Source organism: Mus caroli, chromosome 5 (assembly GCF_900094665.2).
Source record: "Mus caroli chromosome 5, CAROLI_EIJ_v1.1, whole genome shotgun sequence".
NCBI classification, from domain to species: Eukaryota; Metazoa; Chordata; class Mammalia; order Rodentia; family Muridae; genus Mus; species Mus caroli.
The window spans coordinates 98,800,009-98,818,128 of NC_034574.1; the positions used below are offsets into that span (position 1 = coordinate 98,800,009).

At 38.8% G+C, this 18,120-nt stretch overlaps 1 protein-coding gene across 4 annotated transcripts in view; it reads left to right on the top strand.

Annotated features, from left to right (window-relative positions):
* Positions 1-17,662, top strand: part of Znf326 (zinc finger protein 326) — a 38,996-nt gene extending 21,334 nt beyond the window's left edge. For all 4 annotated transcript variants that reach the window (XM_021162275.2, XM_029477583.1, XM_029477582.1 and 1 more), the window contains 5 exons: positions 7,608-7,755; positions 8,745-8,844; positions 12,082-12,212; positions 13,331-13,426; positions 16,513-17,662. In XM_021162275.2, coding sequence (XP_021017934.1) covers positions 7,608-7,755; positions 8,745-8,844; positions 12,082-12,212; positions 13,331-13,426; positions 16,513-16,860 — 823 coding nt within the window. In that variant the 3' untranslated portion in view covers positions 16,861-17,662. The remainder of the gene's footprint in view (positions 1-7,607; positions 7,756-8,744; positions 8,845-12,081; positions 12,213-13,330; positions 13,427-16,512) is intronic.
* The last annotated feature ends 458 nt before the right edge of the window (positions 17,663-18,120 follow it).

Sequence of the window (18,120 nt, forward strand, 5' to 3'; positions counted from 1 at the left end):
GTGTAGCGGGGTCCTCTGGTAGATTTATTTTTAGCTTTTTGAGAGTTCTTCACACTGATTTCCATAGTAGCTACACTTGTTTGCAGTTCTGTCGACAGGGAATAATGGTTCCTTTTCCCTGCATCCCCTCTTAACATTTGTTGTTGGTTGTTTTTTTTTTTTTTTTTTAATTTTTGCCATTCTGATGGAGGTAAGATGAAATCTCAAAGTTGTTTTGTTTTGCTTTTTTGGGTTATTGCTAGGGATGATGAACATTTTATGAGATTTTTCTTAGCCTTCCTCCCCACCTCCCTTCATTCAAGACCACTCTGTTCAGGTCCCAGGCCCATATTTTGAATGCCCCCCTCCCTTAAAGTCCTATACACCCATACCCTGGATATTAATCCTCTGTCAGATGTGTAGCTGGCCAAGATTCTCTCACATTTTCTGGGTTTCCCCCAGTTTCTTTAGCTGTGAAGAGAATTTTTAATTTTATGAAGTCTCATATGTTAGATGTTAGCTTTAATTCTTGGGCAAATGAAGGTCTTATTCATGAAGTCCTTTCTTATGCTGTATCGTGTAGGATAGATACTGCTTGTGGTTTTTTTTTTTTTTTTAATTAATTTTTTTATTAGGTATTTTCCTCATTTATATTTCCAATGCTATCCAAAAAGTCCCCAATACACTCCCCCCACACTCCCCTACCCACCAACTCCCACATTTTGGCCCCTGCCTGTGTTTTCTTCTAGCATTTTCAGGTGTCACTTGTAGGTGTCTGATCTGATAGCTGAGGGTCTGTTTCCATTCTTCTGTATGTGGACTCCAGTTTTCTCAGCACTGTCTGTTGAAGATGCTTTCTTTTCTCCAGATTGTGTTTTTGGCGTCTTTGTCAAATATAAAGTGGTTGAAGCTATGTGTACTCATGTTTAGGTCTTCAATTTTGTTCTGTTGTCTGCTTGTCTGTTTCTGTGCCAGTAATATTTTTATTACTATGGCTCTGTAGATCTTAAGATCTGGAATGGTTTTGTTTTGTTTTGCTCAGGATTGTTTTGGCTATCAGGGACCTTTTGTGGTTCCATATGAATTTTAGGATAGTTTTTTTCTTTTCTATTTTTGTGAAGAATGAGATGGGGTTTTTGATTGAGATTACATTGAATCTGTAACCAGCTTTTGCTAAAACAGCCATTTTCCTCATGTTAATTCTTCCAATCCCTAAGCACGGGATGTCTTTCCACTTTCTACTGTCTTTTTCTGTCTCTTTCTTCAGAGGCTTAAAGTCTTCATTTTTGAGGTTCTTCACTTCCTTGGTTGAGTTTATTTGGAGATAATTTTCTTGGAGGCTATTGTGAATGGGGATGTGTTCATGATCTTGTCTTTGTATGTTTGTTCTTGGTGCATAGAAAAGCTATTGACTCATGCAAGTTGATTCTGTATCCTGCCACATTGCTTTATTTGTCATTTATAAAAACTTCCTGATATAATATCTGTATAGTTATCATCTCATCTGCAATAGGGATAGTTTGATTTCTTTCCCTATTTGAATCCCTTTAATTTCCTTCTCTTGCCTTATTGCTGTAGCTAGTACTTAAAGCACAACATTGAAAAGGAGTGGGGATAGTAGACATTCCTTGACTTCAGTGGGATTGCTTCAAAGTTTTCCCATTTATGATGCTGGTTGTGGGTGTCTCATACATAGCACTTACTATGTTGTTATGTCTCCTCTAAGCCCCTGGGGGCAAGTTGGATCTTGTCAGTTTTCTGCATCTAATTGTTGTCTTTTATTGACTTGAGTATGTTGAACCATCCATCACTGTACTCAGGGATCAAGTCTACTTGGTTATGTTGGATAATATTTCTAATGTATGCCTGCATTTTGTTTGACAGTATTTTAGTATATTCGAGTCTTACGTTGAGGGATATTGACCATTTTTTCAAAGGGGGTAGGGAGCTGTTTGTACTTGATTTTTAGTATTAGGTGATAACTGGCTTCCTAGGAGTTTGGAGGTGCTCCCTCTGTTTCTATTTTTTGAAATTGTTAGAAAAGAGTTTGATATAGTATTTGAATGTCTGGTAGACTTCTGCTGTGAATTCATCTGGTTCCAGCCTTTTTGTTTTTAACCTGGAAAGCTTTAGGTTGCTGACTTCTTGCTTTAATTTTGGTAGTTTTGCAGAATCTAGAAATCTATCCATTTCTTTTAGGTTTTCCAGCTTCATGGAGTACAAGTTTTTAAAGCATTTCCTTATAATATTCTAAATTTTTTTGGTGTTTGTTGTAATGTTTCCTTGCTTATTTCTGATTGTGTTATTTTGGATCCTCTTTTGCCTTTTCCTTATAATATTCTAAATTTTTTTGGTGTTTGTTGTAATGTTTCCTTGCTTATTTCTGATTGTGTTATTTTGGATCCTCTTTTGCCTTTTCCTTATAATATTCTAAATTTTTTTGGTGTTTGTTGTAATGTTTCCTTGCTTATTTCTGATTGTGTTATTTTGGATCCTCTTTTGCCTGCCTGCCTTCCTTCCTTTCTTGGGGTGGGGGGAGCACTTCTTGAGTTACGGGTCAACAATCTTATTTATCTTCTCAAACAGCTCTTAGATTCAGTGATTCTTTGGACAGTTTTTGTTGTTTCTATTTCATTGATTTCTTTGATTTTTATTATTTCTTGCTGTTGTTTGGGTTTGGGTTTTCTTTTTCTTTTTTTCATGTCTTTGGCTTGTATCACTGTCATTCACACGTGCTCTTTAACTGGTTAATGTAGATACCTGACCTGCAGACTCTCCTTATGGGGCTGCACTCAGTGTGCCATGGGGTTTGCTGTGTCTGCATTTTTATTTAACTCTAGGACATTTTTATTTCTTTCTTGTTTCATTTTCAGCAACACATTCTTCAATCTCCATGAGTTGTGTATTTACTAGAAATGCGTTTGCTGTCAGCTTTAAATTTTATCGCATAGTGGTTAAATAGGATACAAAGACTGATTTTGGTCATTTTAAATTTGGAAAGATTTGTTTTGGTTCTCAGGATATGGTTTATTTTAGCAAAGCTTCAGTGTGCTACTTTGTAGAATGTATATTCTTTGGTGTTTGGGTGGAATATTCTGTAGATATCTGTTACATCCATTTGCTGTATGATGTTAGTTAAGTCTGATGTTTCTCTATTTTTGTTTTAGATGATCTGTTTATTGGGGAAAAGTGAAGAATTGAAATCCCCTATTTTTTGTTTTGTTTTTGGTTTTTGAGACAAGGCTTCTCTGTGTAGCCCTGACTATCCTGGAACTCAATCTGTAGACCAGGCTGGCCTCAAACTCAATGCCTCTGCCTCTTGAGAACTGGGATTAAAAGCTTGTGCCACCATGGCCCTTTTGAAATCTCCTACTATTAATGGATTGATGTTAATCTGTGTTATTAAATCCAGTAGTGTTTTTGTCTTGTTGTTTAAATAAAATAGCATGTTCCAGAATTTGGTGCATATATGTTAAGTATGGTAATGTCTTCTTGGTAACTGTCTCTTTTATTAGAGTGAAGTATCCCTTGTTATCTTTTCTGTTTGGTTTTAGTTTGAAGTCTGTTTTGTTAAGTCTAGGATTGAGAAGCCTGCTTGCTTCCTGGTCTCATTTTATTAGAGTTCTTTGTCTATCTTTCTACTCTAAGGCAGTGCCTATATTTAAAGATATAATGGGTTGCTTCTTGTAGACAACAGATAGATTTTGTTTCTTGCCCATTTAGTAAGCATGTATATTTTGATTAGAGAATTGAGGCCACTGATATTTAAAGTTATTATTGAAATGTATTTGTTAATTACAGTCATCATGTTGTTGATTCTTGGTATTGTGTTCTCAGTGGTACTTTGTGTCTGGATTTTTTTTTTTTTTTTTTTTTTTTTTGAGACAGGGTTTTTCTTTGTAGCCCTGGCTGTCCTGTAGACCAGGCTGGCCTCAAATGCAGAAATCCGCCTATCTCTGCCTCTCAAGTGCTGGGATTAAAGGCTTGTACCACCACTGCCCAGCAGTATTTTGTGTCTTAATTATGGCTTCATATTTCTTTCCGTAGTCTCAGCCCAAATTATTACTTCCTGTGTTTTCCTTAGGTTTGATTTTTGGATATATTTTTTGTGCTGCTTATATCATGGAAAGGTTTTCTTTTTTCGTCAATCATGGTAGATAGTTTTGCTGTGTATATTAGTCTGGGCTGGCTGTCGTAGTCTTTTAGGACTTGGGATGCATTGCTCCAGGCTTTCAAATTTTCCTTTTAGAAACCAGCTATTATTCTGATAGGTTTTGTTTCTGTGTGACGTGTGGTTTTCTCTTGCAGCGTTCACCTCGCTTTCTTTGTATGTCTGAATACTTAGTGTTCTGCTTATGCTAAGCCAGTGGGGAGCGTCCTTTCTTGTCTAGTATGTTTGATGGTCTGCATACTTGTATCTGTATTGGTGTGACTTCCTTAGTTTGGGGAACTTCTTCTGTAATCTTGTTGAACATACCTAGTCTGTGCCATTGACTTGGGATTCTTTTCCTTCCTCTGTGCCTATAATTTGAAGGTTTGAGTAGTTCATGGTGTTTCACTTTTCCTGTATGTTTCTTTCCTATGGTTTTTGTTTTTTTTAATTTTTATATGTCTTATTTCTTTGGTCTAGGTCCTCTCCTCTACTCTGTGTCCTGATTTGTTCTATCTTCTGTTTGATTCTCTCTTATCAGGGTTTCCTGTGGGTTCTAGCTGAGTTACTGGACTCTCCCTCTCCATCTCAGCTTGAGTCCTCCTCAGTGTTTCTGTCTCCTCATGGAGTTCCATCCTCAAGACCGGGCATGTCTTCATCATTTCCTTCAGCCTGGTTTGTGTTCTCTCGGGCACCACTAGGAATTTATTCTCTTTAAGTGCTGTTTCCTTAATTTCATTGATATGTTTCTTTGTGATTTTAAACTTCTTGAATTCTTTGGTGAAGTTTTATGATTTTCATTTTAAATTCTGTGTCCTCAGTTTCACTTAGGTAACTTTTAAATCGTCAAACATAACATTTCTACAGAACTGGTAGGGTTGGAGAGAAGATACTGCCTTGTTTTTTCATATTGTTTGTAATTTTCTGATGAGATCTGGCATGTGGAGTTGTTTTGTTAGCTCTCAACTCGGTCTGATATAAACGGGTTGTGACAGGAGAAAGGATGTTCAGGTGGGTTGGAACTAAAGGATGGGCATGGCTTGTGGAATGAAGTAAGGTGAACTGGGTTGGTGGACAGGATGTGGTCCAAGCCTGGAAGGTGGGCATTGGATCAGGCTTGGTGTGAAGGTTGGGATGTAGCATGGGAGGAGTGGGTAGGTTGACAGATAGGTAGAGAGTATTCTGGCAGAAACCTAGACCAGGGCATTAGGTGTGGGGCCGGGGATATACCTGAAGGACTTGGGGGAAGGGGTGGATGGGTAAAGTCAGAAGACTCACCGAGCTAGACCTAGGAGAAGGAAATGGGAGATCTGCTGGGTGGTAGAGGTAGAGTTTTAACAGGGCCATCCATTTGGCATAAATCATAACTATGTTATACTGTGGTGTAGAAATGAATTAAACAGTTTGTGTTAACTATATAGAAGTGTAAGCACGATTATTTGTTACACTATTAACATTTGTATTTAATTATTCTGAGTACTTTTCCCATTAAAATTTGAAAATAGATTTGAATTTGAATAAGTGTTAGTAGAATAAACTTTGCAGTTAAGAAAAAAAAAAATAGGGCTGGTGAGATGGCTCAGTGGGTAAGAGCACCCGACTGCTCTTCTGAAGGTCCAGAGTTCAAATCCCAGCAACCACATGGTGGCTTACAACCATCCACAACGAGATCTGGCGCCCTCTTCTGGAGTGTCTGAAGACAGCTACAGTGTACTTATATATAATAAATAAATCTTAAAAAAAAAAAAAAGAAAAAAAATAAAAGAACTATATTTTCCATTTTTTTCTTTCATAGCTTTAGCCTAACAATTCAATTGAATTGTCATTTTATAGAATATGTATCTTTAAAAAAATCCTACAGTATTTTAGGCTTTAAAAACAATATTTATGATTAAATCAGAACCTAACATATATTAGAGAAATGCTTCTGATTACACCAGGACCTAACACATACTACAGATATGCACTACTGGTGAGTTACATCTCAGTCTGGTGGACAGTTATTTCATTAACCAGAGCAGTTTTACTTTGTTAGGAAGATTTGAGGTTGATGGTAAATGACTACTTTTGAATAGGTTTCTTAATATTTGAATGTTTTCACTATGATGAAGAAAGAACTGTGTGTACTCCTTAAGGGAACATGGGGTGAGATGCAGCGGTATATGCTGAAAAAGTGCTAGAAGAGAAATATGTAGTCAGTCTTATTAGCAATAATTTTTGGATCACTGGTAGTAAATTCCAGGAGGCTACATGATGGTGTTATTTGAACTGAACCTAAGAATGGTAGAATTTTGAGAGGCAATCCAGGTAGATTGCTTGCCTTAAGGTAAAAGCAAACAAGTAGGCATTTTACTGATAATGCAGAAGTAGAAAACTGGATTGGAAGGAAGTAATGATTTAAAAATGTAACGTAATTAAAATGTTTAGTAAAGACATAGAATGTGCTATGTATTGCTAAGAGACTCTTGGGTATAGATAAAAAGAGGAGAGAATAGCAGTAGAAGGCATTTTGAGGTTGTTTGTTTTTTTAAGATTTATTTATTTTATATATATGAGTGCATTGTTGCTGTCTTCAGAGACACCAGAAGGAGGGCAGCGGATCCCATTGTGAGCCACCATGTGGTTGCTGAGAATTGAGCTTAGGACCCTCTAGAAGAGCTCTCAAACCCTCACTCGCCCCTTTGAGTATTAAGGAGTCAGTGATGCATTTAAGCAGTAACCTGTTGTAGGAAGTAGCACTAATAATTAATTGAATAATGACCGAGGCAGGAGCCTTTTTAAGGGGTTCGTGTGTCACCTCTGTGAAGTCTGAGGCCAGAGAAATAACCTGCCCAAGATCACAAATAGGTATGATATGAACTAAGCAGTTATTTCCTGAGCTTATTAACTCGGGAAATTAATATCAGTGCAAAAAAGATCCCAGTCAGGAGACTGTTGTCATAATTTAAGGAAAAAGAAATAACAGCATACAGTGAAAGGAAAGTTGTGGAAAAATTCGTTCTGGGTGGATTTTTGTCTTCTAAGTAATGTATATTTGTGCATTCTAGGCATGTTAGTTCCCTGACATAACTGTAGGGGACTTTACATCTCAGAGTTTGGTGGAGTAGAGTGGTTGGTGCTTTGTGTCTATCTGGCTTTAGAAGTGGGTTTAGATGGTTTAAAAACTTGCAGGTGGGCCAGAGTGTGAAGTTTGTTTTGGAGGTTTGGGAACTCAGTGTTTCTTTATATTTATTGTAGCTTTTGGATGGCTCAGGCTTGAGGTTATCACCCTTTTTGGTCCTTATATTTTTTGTACTAGACGCTAAAATGCAAAGTACTTCACTGACTGTACTGTCTGAATAGGAACTGAAATACTATTTTCCCTCCACCTTAATTTCAGAGTTCTAAAATAGAAAGAGAATAATTTCAGCTAATAAAACTATTTTTAGAAGCTCTAAATGAATAAAGTAATATTTAAAAAAAATTCTCTTCTTTATAGAATGGCATTCACATGCTCATTTTGTAAATTTCGAACCTTTGAAGAAAAAGATATTGAACTGCATCTGGAAAGTTCTTCTCACCAGGAAACATTAGATCATATTCAGAAACAAACCAAATTTGATAAAGTAGTTATGGAGTTTTTACATGTAAGTAAATTTTTTTGAAATGGGAAGCATTTTAATTTATCTGCATTTATTTGATCACTTTTTACAATTTGTCTCTCATTTGTTTATGTCACTAAAAAAACTGATAATTACTCTAATTTAAGGAAACTTGTTAAAATTAGTTAGATATGAATTTCATATTAGAATTTGGATTTTTAACTTGAGAACTTCTTATAGTTATTTCTGAAAAAGTTGTCAGGAAAAAGAATTCCTTTAGCTACATTGTTCATTGATTCAGCTTCATGCGTCATTCCTGCAGAATCCACTGTGTCCCTGGAAATATGCTTGGTACATTAATCCTTCATTTCAGATGAACTCATGCCCATAGAAACTAAATGACCTGGTCACTAGACAGCAGAGTCACAATTTCAGTGCCAGTCTTGGTATTTTTCGTGTGGTTGTCAATTTAAGAGATTACTTTGAAGACCATTAGCATTACTTTTAATGAGCCAACTATAATTGGAAATAAAACATGGTCCATGGTGCACAGATGGTTTTATTCAGGTGGAAATGCCAAGACTGCAGAAATACTGTGGGGACATGAAATAGCAAACAGTACTTTCGGTCAGAAATGCTAAAAGAGGAGGCTTGAACGGGATTGCTAATTGCACAAAACTAATTTGGGCTGATAGAAATTTAAAATACAGTGTTCATTCAGACCTCTAAATCTAGCAGAATTGTGTCCTCTGATTGGGTTAAGATTTTTCCTGTAATTTTCCCATCCTGGGTTTCTGTCTGCCGGCTATGATTCACCCACTTACCTGAGAAGGTTACTATCCAGCCTCGGATTCTTGCTCCAGATGCCCAGAAGACATCGTGAAAAGTGAAGCAGTTTTCTAGGGTTTCATGATAGTTTCTTCAAGTAAATTGTGGGTTTCTTGTTCGTACAGCAGTGATGGTGTTTCCCATAGGATGGGAATACAGTAGGTGCTCTTTGGAAAGAGACTGTATTCTTTCTTTTTATTTTCTAGGAATGTATGGTGAATAAATTTAAAAAAGCATCTATTCGTAAGCAACAGACACTTAATCACCCAGAAGCTTACAAAATAATCGAAAAAGATATTATGGAAGGTGAGTATTTAAGCAAGTTGTTTTTATAAATTTATATTTATATTTTATGTATCATAACCTGAAAACCTCAAGACTTATACCATTTACAGTCATACTTGCTATAGCATATCAGACGTAGACTTCTGAACTTCTTGTTTCCATGCTTACATGTTTATTATCGCTTATAGCTACTTCTTTCTCTTAAAGTTATAGTGTAGAGGTTCTCAACCTGTGGGTCTTGACTTTGGCGTCTCCAAAAATATTTATATTAACAGTAGCAAAGCCGGGCGTAGTGGCGCATGCCTTTAATCCCAGCACTTGGGAGGCAGAGGCAGGCGGATTTCTGAGTTCAAGGCCAGCCTGGTCTACAGAGTGAGTTCCAGGACAGCCAGGGCTACACAGAGAAACCCTGTCTCAAAAAACAAAACCAAAACCAAAAACCAAAAACAAACAAACAAACAAACCAAAAAACAGTAGCAAAATTATAGTTATGAATTAACATGAAATAATTTTATGGTTGGAAGTCACCACAACATGAGGAACTGTATTACAGAGTTACAGTATTAGGAAGGTGGAGAACCAGTTGGTTGCTACTTCATAACTGTAGTTTTGCTATTGTTATCAATTGTAAATATCTGACATGCAGGGTATCTGATGTGCAACCCCCAAAGGAGTCGCAACCCACAGGTTGAGAACCACTGCTTAGAGGAAAGATTTGTCTTTAGTTTTTCTGCTGTTTTTCTTAACTTTCTTTAATTTTTTTTTAGAGTTAAACAATTTTTAAAAAAATTATATGGGTGGGAGGAGTACTGTTCATGACTGCAGTGCCCAAGAAGGCTAGAAGAGGCTTTTTGTACCCTAGACCTGGAGTCGCCCCACCCCCGATGTGGGTTTTGAAAATCAAACTCAGGTCCCCTGCAAGAGCAGTTCTGATTCTTAATCTCTGAGCCTTCTCCCCAGTTCTGTTATTTCTCTCTGAAGTTGAGATCATTAACTCTTTTTTTCAGTCTTTTCTTCCTTTTTGATTCTATCACTGAAGCCCATATAAGCCTGTTCTTATTTTAAAAAGAAAAAAGAACAAAAGCATAATTGTATCATAACTTGACTTTTTATCTGTAAACAACCGTTCTGCAGGCCACAGCTCCCTCCACTGCTGAGCACTGTATATTCCTAACCCAGCAGCCTTGCTTTTCAACCCTCATCCACCTGACGCCTCATCCTTCAGTGCAGTCACACTTAATAAACTCTACTCCTACTCTCATTAGCCTGCTGAGACTGCTCGGACAGGAAGTGAGCCCTTATTCATTTTGAGATATGGTTTTATTACATAGCCTCTGGCCTTGAACTTGAAGCAATTCTGCCTCCTGAGTGCTAGGATTATAGGTGTGAGTCCAACCCAAAACAATTGTTACTGTTTAAATCATCTTCAGTAACATTCCCCCACTCGTGCCTGTGCCTCTGTCTCCCTCCCCTGTACTGCCCCAGCACACTCTCTTATCCCTTCCGTCTGCTTTCACCAGTCCTGGTTCTCATTATTCTCTTCCTTGATGTTTGTTTCAGGTGAACTCATTTACATACAGAGTTTAAATTAACATGTTAATGGAATTATATCTATAAGTCTAGCACAGATCTGTTTTCTGAAATCTTGTTTCATTCATTCCCTTGCCTGCTGCTGTCTTTTCAGTAGTCATATAAAATGACCGTTGGGGCTGGGGTGATGATCAAGGTTAAGAGCATATGCAGTGTTGGTTCCCAGCACCTGGATCCAGCAGCTTACTACTGCCTGTAGCTCCAGCTCCAGCCGGGTCTGACATTCTGGCCTCCTTGGATACCAGCACTACTCACACAAACACAGAAATTGCAAAGAATTAAAAGATAATAAAAATGAATCAAACTAAAACAGCCTATCTCCAAAACCTGTCATTTCCTTTGGCAGTCTTTAAATAAGGAAACAGAAACTCAAACTATTTTTCTTGAAAACATAGCTCTACCATCCACCAAAGTAGAAGTAAGGAGTTATCCATGGTGCTTCCATTCATGTGCAGCACGGTTTCCTGTAGTTGCATTTTTTACATGTTGAACAAATCTTTTTATTTACCCTGCCTTTAAATGTTGCATTTGGGGGCTGGAGTGACAACTCTGCGGGTGAGAAGACATGTCTTGCCAAGGACCCAGGTTTGACTACCAGGACCAACATGGCCACTCGTAACATTCATAGCTCCCATTCTGGGGAATCCAGCATCCTCTGAGGACCCCAGCAGCACCAAGCGCCTATGTGCTACATAGACATCTGTGTGAAATAAATCTAAAAACATACTGCATGTGTTGAAATCCTCACATGTTCTCTGAATAGTTCATAGTTTTTTTTTTTTTTTTTTTTTGGTCTGTCTCATTTCAGTTATTCCTTTTCCTCTCTCCCTCCCTCCCTTTGTGAATTCTACTATGTAATTACATAATTTCAGGAAATTACTTAATGGCCCTTCATCTTGTACAGTGCAAGGCTAACATTCCTTGGCATTGTTCATAGAAAGCATGGCAGTGAGAGGGAGGCATGGTGTCAGGGACAGGAGGTTGAGGGCTCACATCTTGTGCCACAACCCGAGCAGGAGACAGACTAAAAGCAGGGCGAGGCTCTAAGCACTCCAAACCCTCACTGATGTACTTCTTTTAACAAGGCGAATCCTCCCCAGACGTCACCACCTCGTGAGTACCAGTTGTTAAATCCCAGAACCCATGTGGTACATTGTCACCCAAACCACTACACTTTGTAATAAGAGCTAGGCAAGTGCTCTACCAGTGAGCTACATAGTCAGCTCAAGATTCCTTTAGAATGGTCATTCGAAGATTGAGAATGGATGTTTTTGTTCCTTATAGCACCTTTTTTGCTTTTCCTGCCCACTCATGTACATACTAAAGGAACTCTTATTTTACTAAAATAACATCCATTTAACTGTGTTTTTTGAGGAGGTGGACTAAAAGCTCTAAGCATGAGTGACTCATACGATGCGTGGGCCTGGAGAGGTGGCTCAGTAGTTAAGAAAATGTACATCAACAACCGTACAACCAGCCACCTTCAACTCCACTTCTAGGAGAATCTGACAAAACCCAACCCCTACATATGTAGACATGAGGTGTGCAGAACTTGACACATGCCTACACGCTCCGATCCTTTGTTGTAAAGAGTGAGAATGATAATGGAAACTAGTGAGAGAAGTAAGGATGCGTGGCCATTTCTTCCCTAAATAAACTTGTTTGTAGGTGTTACTGCAGATGATCACATGATGAAAGTGGAGACTGTTCACTGTAGTGCTTGTAGCGTGTACATCCCTGCTTTACACAGCTCAGTTCAGCTCCACCTAAAGTCTCCCGACCACAGCAAAGGGAAGCAGGTGAGTCTGGAAACTTTATACAGTTCTTGAACTTTCTAACAGTTTTTCAATTTTCCTTTGTCCATTGTTTAATCAGACATTCTGTCCTATATCTTCAATGTGAACAGCTAGTTATGTGTCAGCTTAGAGACAGAGTCATATCCTAGTTAAGATCATAGACTTGGAGCAAGGCTTTCTGGGATAGAACCCGAGTCTTAAAGAAGTTCCTTATCTAACTTTCCTTACCTGTTGTATGAGACTGGAATCATCCTGTTGTGCTTGTTTAAGGGTCAGTTAACTAACATGTAATACCTAATAAAGTGGTACCTGTAATAGTGAGCCTGCAGGAAATTGACACCTGAAAAGCACGTTTTCTTTTTACTTTTGTTATAGTAAGTTGCTACAAAATCATTTTGTGTGTGTTAGAACAAAAAGGAAAGGAAAACTTTATTATGACCGGCCTGTTTTTCTGTTTGGGAAAGCACATTTAAAACTAGTATTAGCATTTACTATCTCTTGTGGCTTCTGAACAGGATAGCCTTCAACAGCATACAGGCTGCTTGTTCATTAGGGCATGCGGTCTCTTCTTTATACTGGGCTTTATCTAGTTGGCTTGACTTCAGAAAGACATGAATACATATATTGTGAAAAATGAGTTCCTTTGTAAAATGGATATGAAGATTTAAAAATTAATGACTAAATAGAGGAGACTTGAGTCTCTGTTTTATAATGATGTGAATTTCACTTCATCCTCCTTTGCACAGGTTGAACTATGATGTCTGGGTGTTAGACTCTTCATATTATTACCTTGTCTCCTCTGTGTAGTACTTGTGATAAGAAGCCTTGAAGAAGACTGATTATGTTGGGTCCTTTGATAAAGTGTAGAGTAAAAGACTTTGACTTGGGAGTGCTGTATTGTATTGTATAGTTTAGTATTTTGTATTTGCTTATGAAAGAAAGTTCATGGTCTCAATCCACGAATCATTTAAATTACAAGTAAAATGGCTATAGTTATTCATAGCTTAATTTGTTGTAAAAGTCATCTAAATAAAGGAATTTGAGTGTAAAATATCACTTTAAGTCTCTAAGCTTTCTATGCCATGGCTTTCTATAACCACACTGTGTTCTGTTTTCCACAGGCTTATAAGGAACAGATAAAGAGGGAAAGTGTGCTGACTGCCACAAGCATCTTAAACAACCCAATCGTGAAGGCACGGTATGAGCGCTTTGTTAAGGTGAGCTTTTTAGGATGTGTTGTATAATTATATGTAAGGACACTAAAACAGGCAGAGGCACACAGATTCTGTTCACTGTTGTTGGATTAGAGGATGGGGGCAGTCATTTCCTGTCTCCTCCCCTTCTGACTCTAAGTCAGTGTGTGAGAGGATCAGGATGTTAGTCTTAGTCACACGTGCTAAGTTTAAGTTTGTAAGTGCTTCCCGTGGTGGGTGGTGTGTGCATGTACAGTCTGCACAGAAGCATGGTGTATGTCACCTCAGGGTCACCTCAGGCAGGAGCTTTGCTCCTTGCTTTTGAAACAGGGTCTGTGATTGGCCTGGCCTTGCATGTTTAGTGAAGCTGCTGGGCACCCAGCTGTCTCTGCCTCCCCAACCCTGGGATAACCAACCTGTGCCACCAGGCCTGAGGCTCACACTGTGCTCTCTCTGTTGATGTGGCAAGTGCCTTGTGACTGAGGTATTTCCTCAGCCATTAATTTTGTTGGTTGACTTATGTCTTTCATAGTTATTGCTTCAGATCATCCCCTCTTGCTCTCCCCACGTGCGTGTTCTTTGCACTAGGAAGATGGGGAGTTTCTCCTTAGATTTATGTGCATTTCTTACCTTGGTCACTGTTTCCTCCTCATCCATGTTCTGTTTCCTCATTCTCACGTCCTTATTGGGATCCAGTACCCTGCCCCTTATCAGTGTCCTCTCTAGACAGACAGTGCTCACCATTTCCCTAAACGAGTGACCTGATTGTTCCTGGACTCTGGATCTCGCCTTTTTTACAGCCTTTTCTTACCATACTTTGGAAGATAGCTTCTTCTTCAACTCCTGTTATTTGCTGTAACTGAAGACTTCTCACCTGGAAGAATAGAATCAGGATCTTTTTAAAGGTGTGAAATAGGCAACTATCCAGGCCTTAAGAAGACCCTCTGGATTAATTTCCCAAACTTTTCAGATTAGTATTCTGAAGTGTTTTCTTTCTTCCCTTTTCTTCCCTCCCTCCTTCTCTCCCTCTCCCCCTCTCCCTCTATCCCTTCTCTCTCTCTCTCTCTTTCTCCTTCCCCTTTCTCTCTCTCTCTCCCTTCTTTCCTCCCTCTCTTCCTCCCTTCCAAATTAGGGTTTCTCTGTGTAGCCCTGGCTGTCCTGGAACTTGCTCTGTAGACCAGGCTGCCGTCAAACTCACAGAGGTCCACCTGCCTCTGCCTCCTGAGTGCTGGGATTAAAGGCGAGCGCCACCACTGCCAGCTCCCGAAGTGATTCTTAGGAAGCTTCTTTCTGGAGATTTTGATTCAGAAGTTCTGAGGTTGATTAGAAATTAGTACTTTAAGAAAGGGCTTCAGGACTTGACAGCTTTCACTTGTGTGGGGCCAAGCATGTGCTTTCTGGGAACTTAGAGGAAGTTGTGGAGACATGCTCTTGGACAGCCACTACTGCTCTAACTCCCACTTACATCATTAAACTGTTGTTAAGATTATCAGTGATCCAATGGTCACATTGAGTGCTTTAAAAATGAACATCCTGGCACCTGAGAGTTAGCTCATTTGATAAATAAATGTCTTGCTGTGCAAGTGTAAGGACCTGCGTGTGACCCTCAGAACCCACCTCAGAGAAACTAGGACCGTGGTGCATGATTGTTGTCAGTGCTGGGGGTAGAGATAGGAGCGTCCCCGAGGCTCTCTGCAGAGCTCTTGAGGAATGACATCAGGAGTTGTCTTCTGACTTCCACATACACTTGAACATATATGTACTCACATGCAAACACACAAAAATTAAGATACTTTTACTTAAAATATGTAAAACTAATCCTCAGCCTTCCTGGTTCATCTTTAATAGTGATGGACTTGAATAACTTCTCAGTCCTCTTTTTACTTGTGTCTGTTCTGTTGTTGGACACTGGTCTTCCACTTTTGGCAATACTGTTTGCTCTGAGCATTCCTTCTCTCTCTCCTGCCCATGTGCAGACTGCTTCTAGGCTTTATCCCAGCCCTGACTTACTCCTGACGCCCACCTGAGGCTGCCCCATGTGGGACTGACTCTGTGTCCATTGTCAGCTCAGTGCTGACATTCATGCAAATCCATTCATGTAAATATGTTATTCTGGCCACTCTCTCTATGGGCTGAAGATTAATAGACGCACACTAAACATTTGTATATCTCACTTTGTAGTTGTGTGCAGCATGCCCCACACTTCCCTCTCCCCATGGTAATGTACATTCTCATGTCCCACATTTTCAGAATCTTCTTATCAGTGATTCTTATTAGAATCCTCTTCATTGAGGTCTACCCCACTTTTCTTCCCTATGGAGACTGAACACTGGGCCTTCTAAGCCCATACTGAATCATTAACTGCTCTACCCAGGCATTTATGATTACACTTCATCCTACAGGTTTCTGTCTGATCCATTTTAAAATGTAGCATCAGCCTTAATAGATTCTTAGTCAGCTTCACACGTTAATACAGTCTTCCAGTGTGTCCATTGTAAAAGACTTAATCCAGAGAGATAATGACTAAGGTGAGATATCAGGCTGCTGACGTGGCTCAGCCAGATAAGGGCACTTGCCACTTACCCCAGTGACCAGAATCCAGTCCTGGGGTTCTGGAAGGAGAAATGGTTATCTGACCTCCACGTGTAAGCATGTGCAGGTGCATGTATGCACCCACAGGGATAAAAGAAATAAATACAAAGGACCTTTGAGTGTCTGCCAACAATGTTTATGCAAGTGTGAAGTATAAGGCCTGGTATCCAGTGGAGCACTTATGAAGCCAGTGAGCACTTGCCTTATTAAGTAGATCATCTGCATCAGCTCTTTTGCTTGTATCAAAAACATATTTTTACTTGTTTTTTTATATAGGATTTTAGAAATTCAGCTAAAATCTTTGGTTTTTTTTTAAAAGGTGCTCTAATTTAAAGAATATAAAATAACTAATAAATTATATACTCAATTGGAATGAAGTAGATACTTAAAATATTTTATAGATTTGTCATAAGTAAAATGAACTTCAAATACTGCTTTTTTTTCGTCCCTAAGATACAGCAAGTGTCAGTCATAGAAAAACAAATGTGTTGAGTGTAAAAGCCATTTGTCTTGTTTAGGGAGAGAATCCTTTTGAAATTCAAGATCAACCTCAGGATCAGCAGACAGAAGGAGATGAAGAGGACGAAGAGAAGATTGATGAACCCATCGAGGAAGAGGAAGAGGAGGAGGAGGAAGAAGAAGAAGGAGAAGAAGGGGAGGAAGCTGGATCTGTGGAGGAAGAAGGGGATGTGGAGGGAGAGGAGGGCACAGCAGAATCTGCAGCAGTAGGGGAAGCTGATGCAGTGGGAGAAGCAGAGGGAGCAGGGGAGGCAGAGGAGGCAGAGGAGGAGGAGGAAGAGGAGGGAACCCAGGAGTTTGCTGCCCAGACCTGTGCTACTGAGCAGTGTGAGCACAGGCAGATGTAGGCGCCACACTTCACAGGGGCCTTACCGGGGCTACCGTAGAGAATGGAAGATGCTGAGTAGCTTATGAGTTGATACCATGTTGCATGCATTCCACATATTAAAGTTTGTTTTATATCATTTCTAAATGTTTGGCACTTGTTTAATAAAAATGAAGTTAAGATGATTTCAGTTTAGTTTTTATAGATACCAAACTTAGATATGATAAATTGTTTGTATGATTTTTAAGCTTAGTTTTTATTACCTTATTGGTGTTCAGGATTCTAGGTGTGTGTTGCTCCTCTGCCCGTTGTAATCATTTGAACTTAAAATGCTGCTCTTGGGAGTGAACCTTTAAGTGTGCATTCAGTTTTTGAGTACTTACTCTAGATTGATTGGACAAGTATTTTGTCCTGATTTTAGTATTTCTTTTTTTTACATTGAATAGCAGTTAGCATTAAGATGGCTTAAAGGATTTTGTGTACAGTTCCCTTTGTAGCAATAAAATGTTTTTTTTTTTTTTTAAAAAGAACTTTTTCCTTTGATTGCAATTTAAACATTTCATCAATTAAATGAGTATTTAAAAATCAATATCTGCCTTAATGTATAAGTTTAGCTCACAAGTATTTCAAGTGATTGAGAAGACTTGAATTAAAACATTTTTCCTCAGTCATATTTTTAAAAAGTGTGACTACTGTATATTTTCTAACACATTTCAGAGGTCAGTCTGTAACTGATCTTGTTTATACAAGCTTTAGTTTGTTCTTTTCTCTGTGCCTATGTCAAACCTTGGAATCTTCCTGAAAATACAATTTAATACAAATAATTTGTGTTCTTTTGTCATGTCTGTTTTACCTGAAGAACGAAGAATCAAGCCTTCTGTTTTTAAAAAAATAATTGTTTCTCCTTCACTCTTTCAAAGATTTTCCTTTAAAAAACAAAACAAAACTGCCTACATATTAACCAAGAGGACATGAGACTGGCCTATTTTAAGTTATTATAAGATAGTCTGTGCAACTGAGAAGCAGTGCTGTATAAACCACCAGCCTCTTAGTGATCACCAGGAGTTGTACTCCTTAAATCGTCAGGATGCCAACATTTTCTGTTTAATGAAACAGACCTCAGAACTTGGAGGCATTGGATGGACAGCTTACATAATAAAGCACTAAGGCAGTGCATGGGCATTTGCAGAGGTGTGTATGTGAGTATTATGTGTGTGTGCACACGTATGGGCACTGTATATTGTGGTACATATGTCTGAGGAGGATGCCAGGTGTCCTGCTC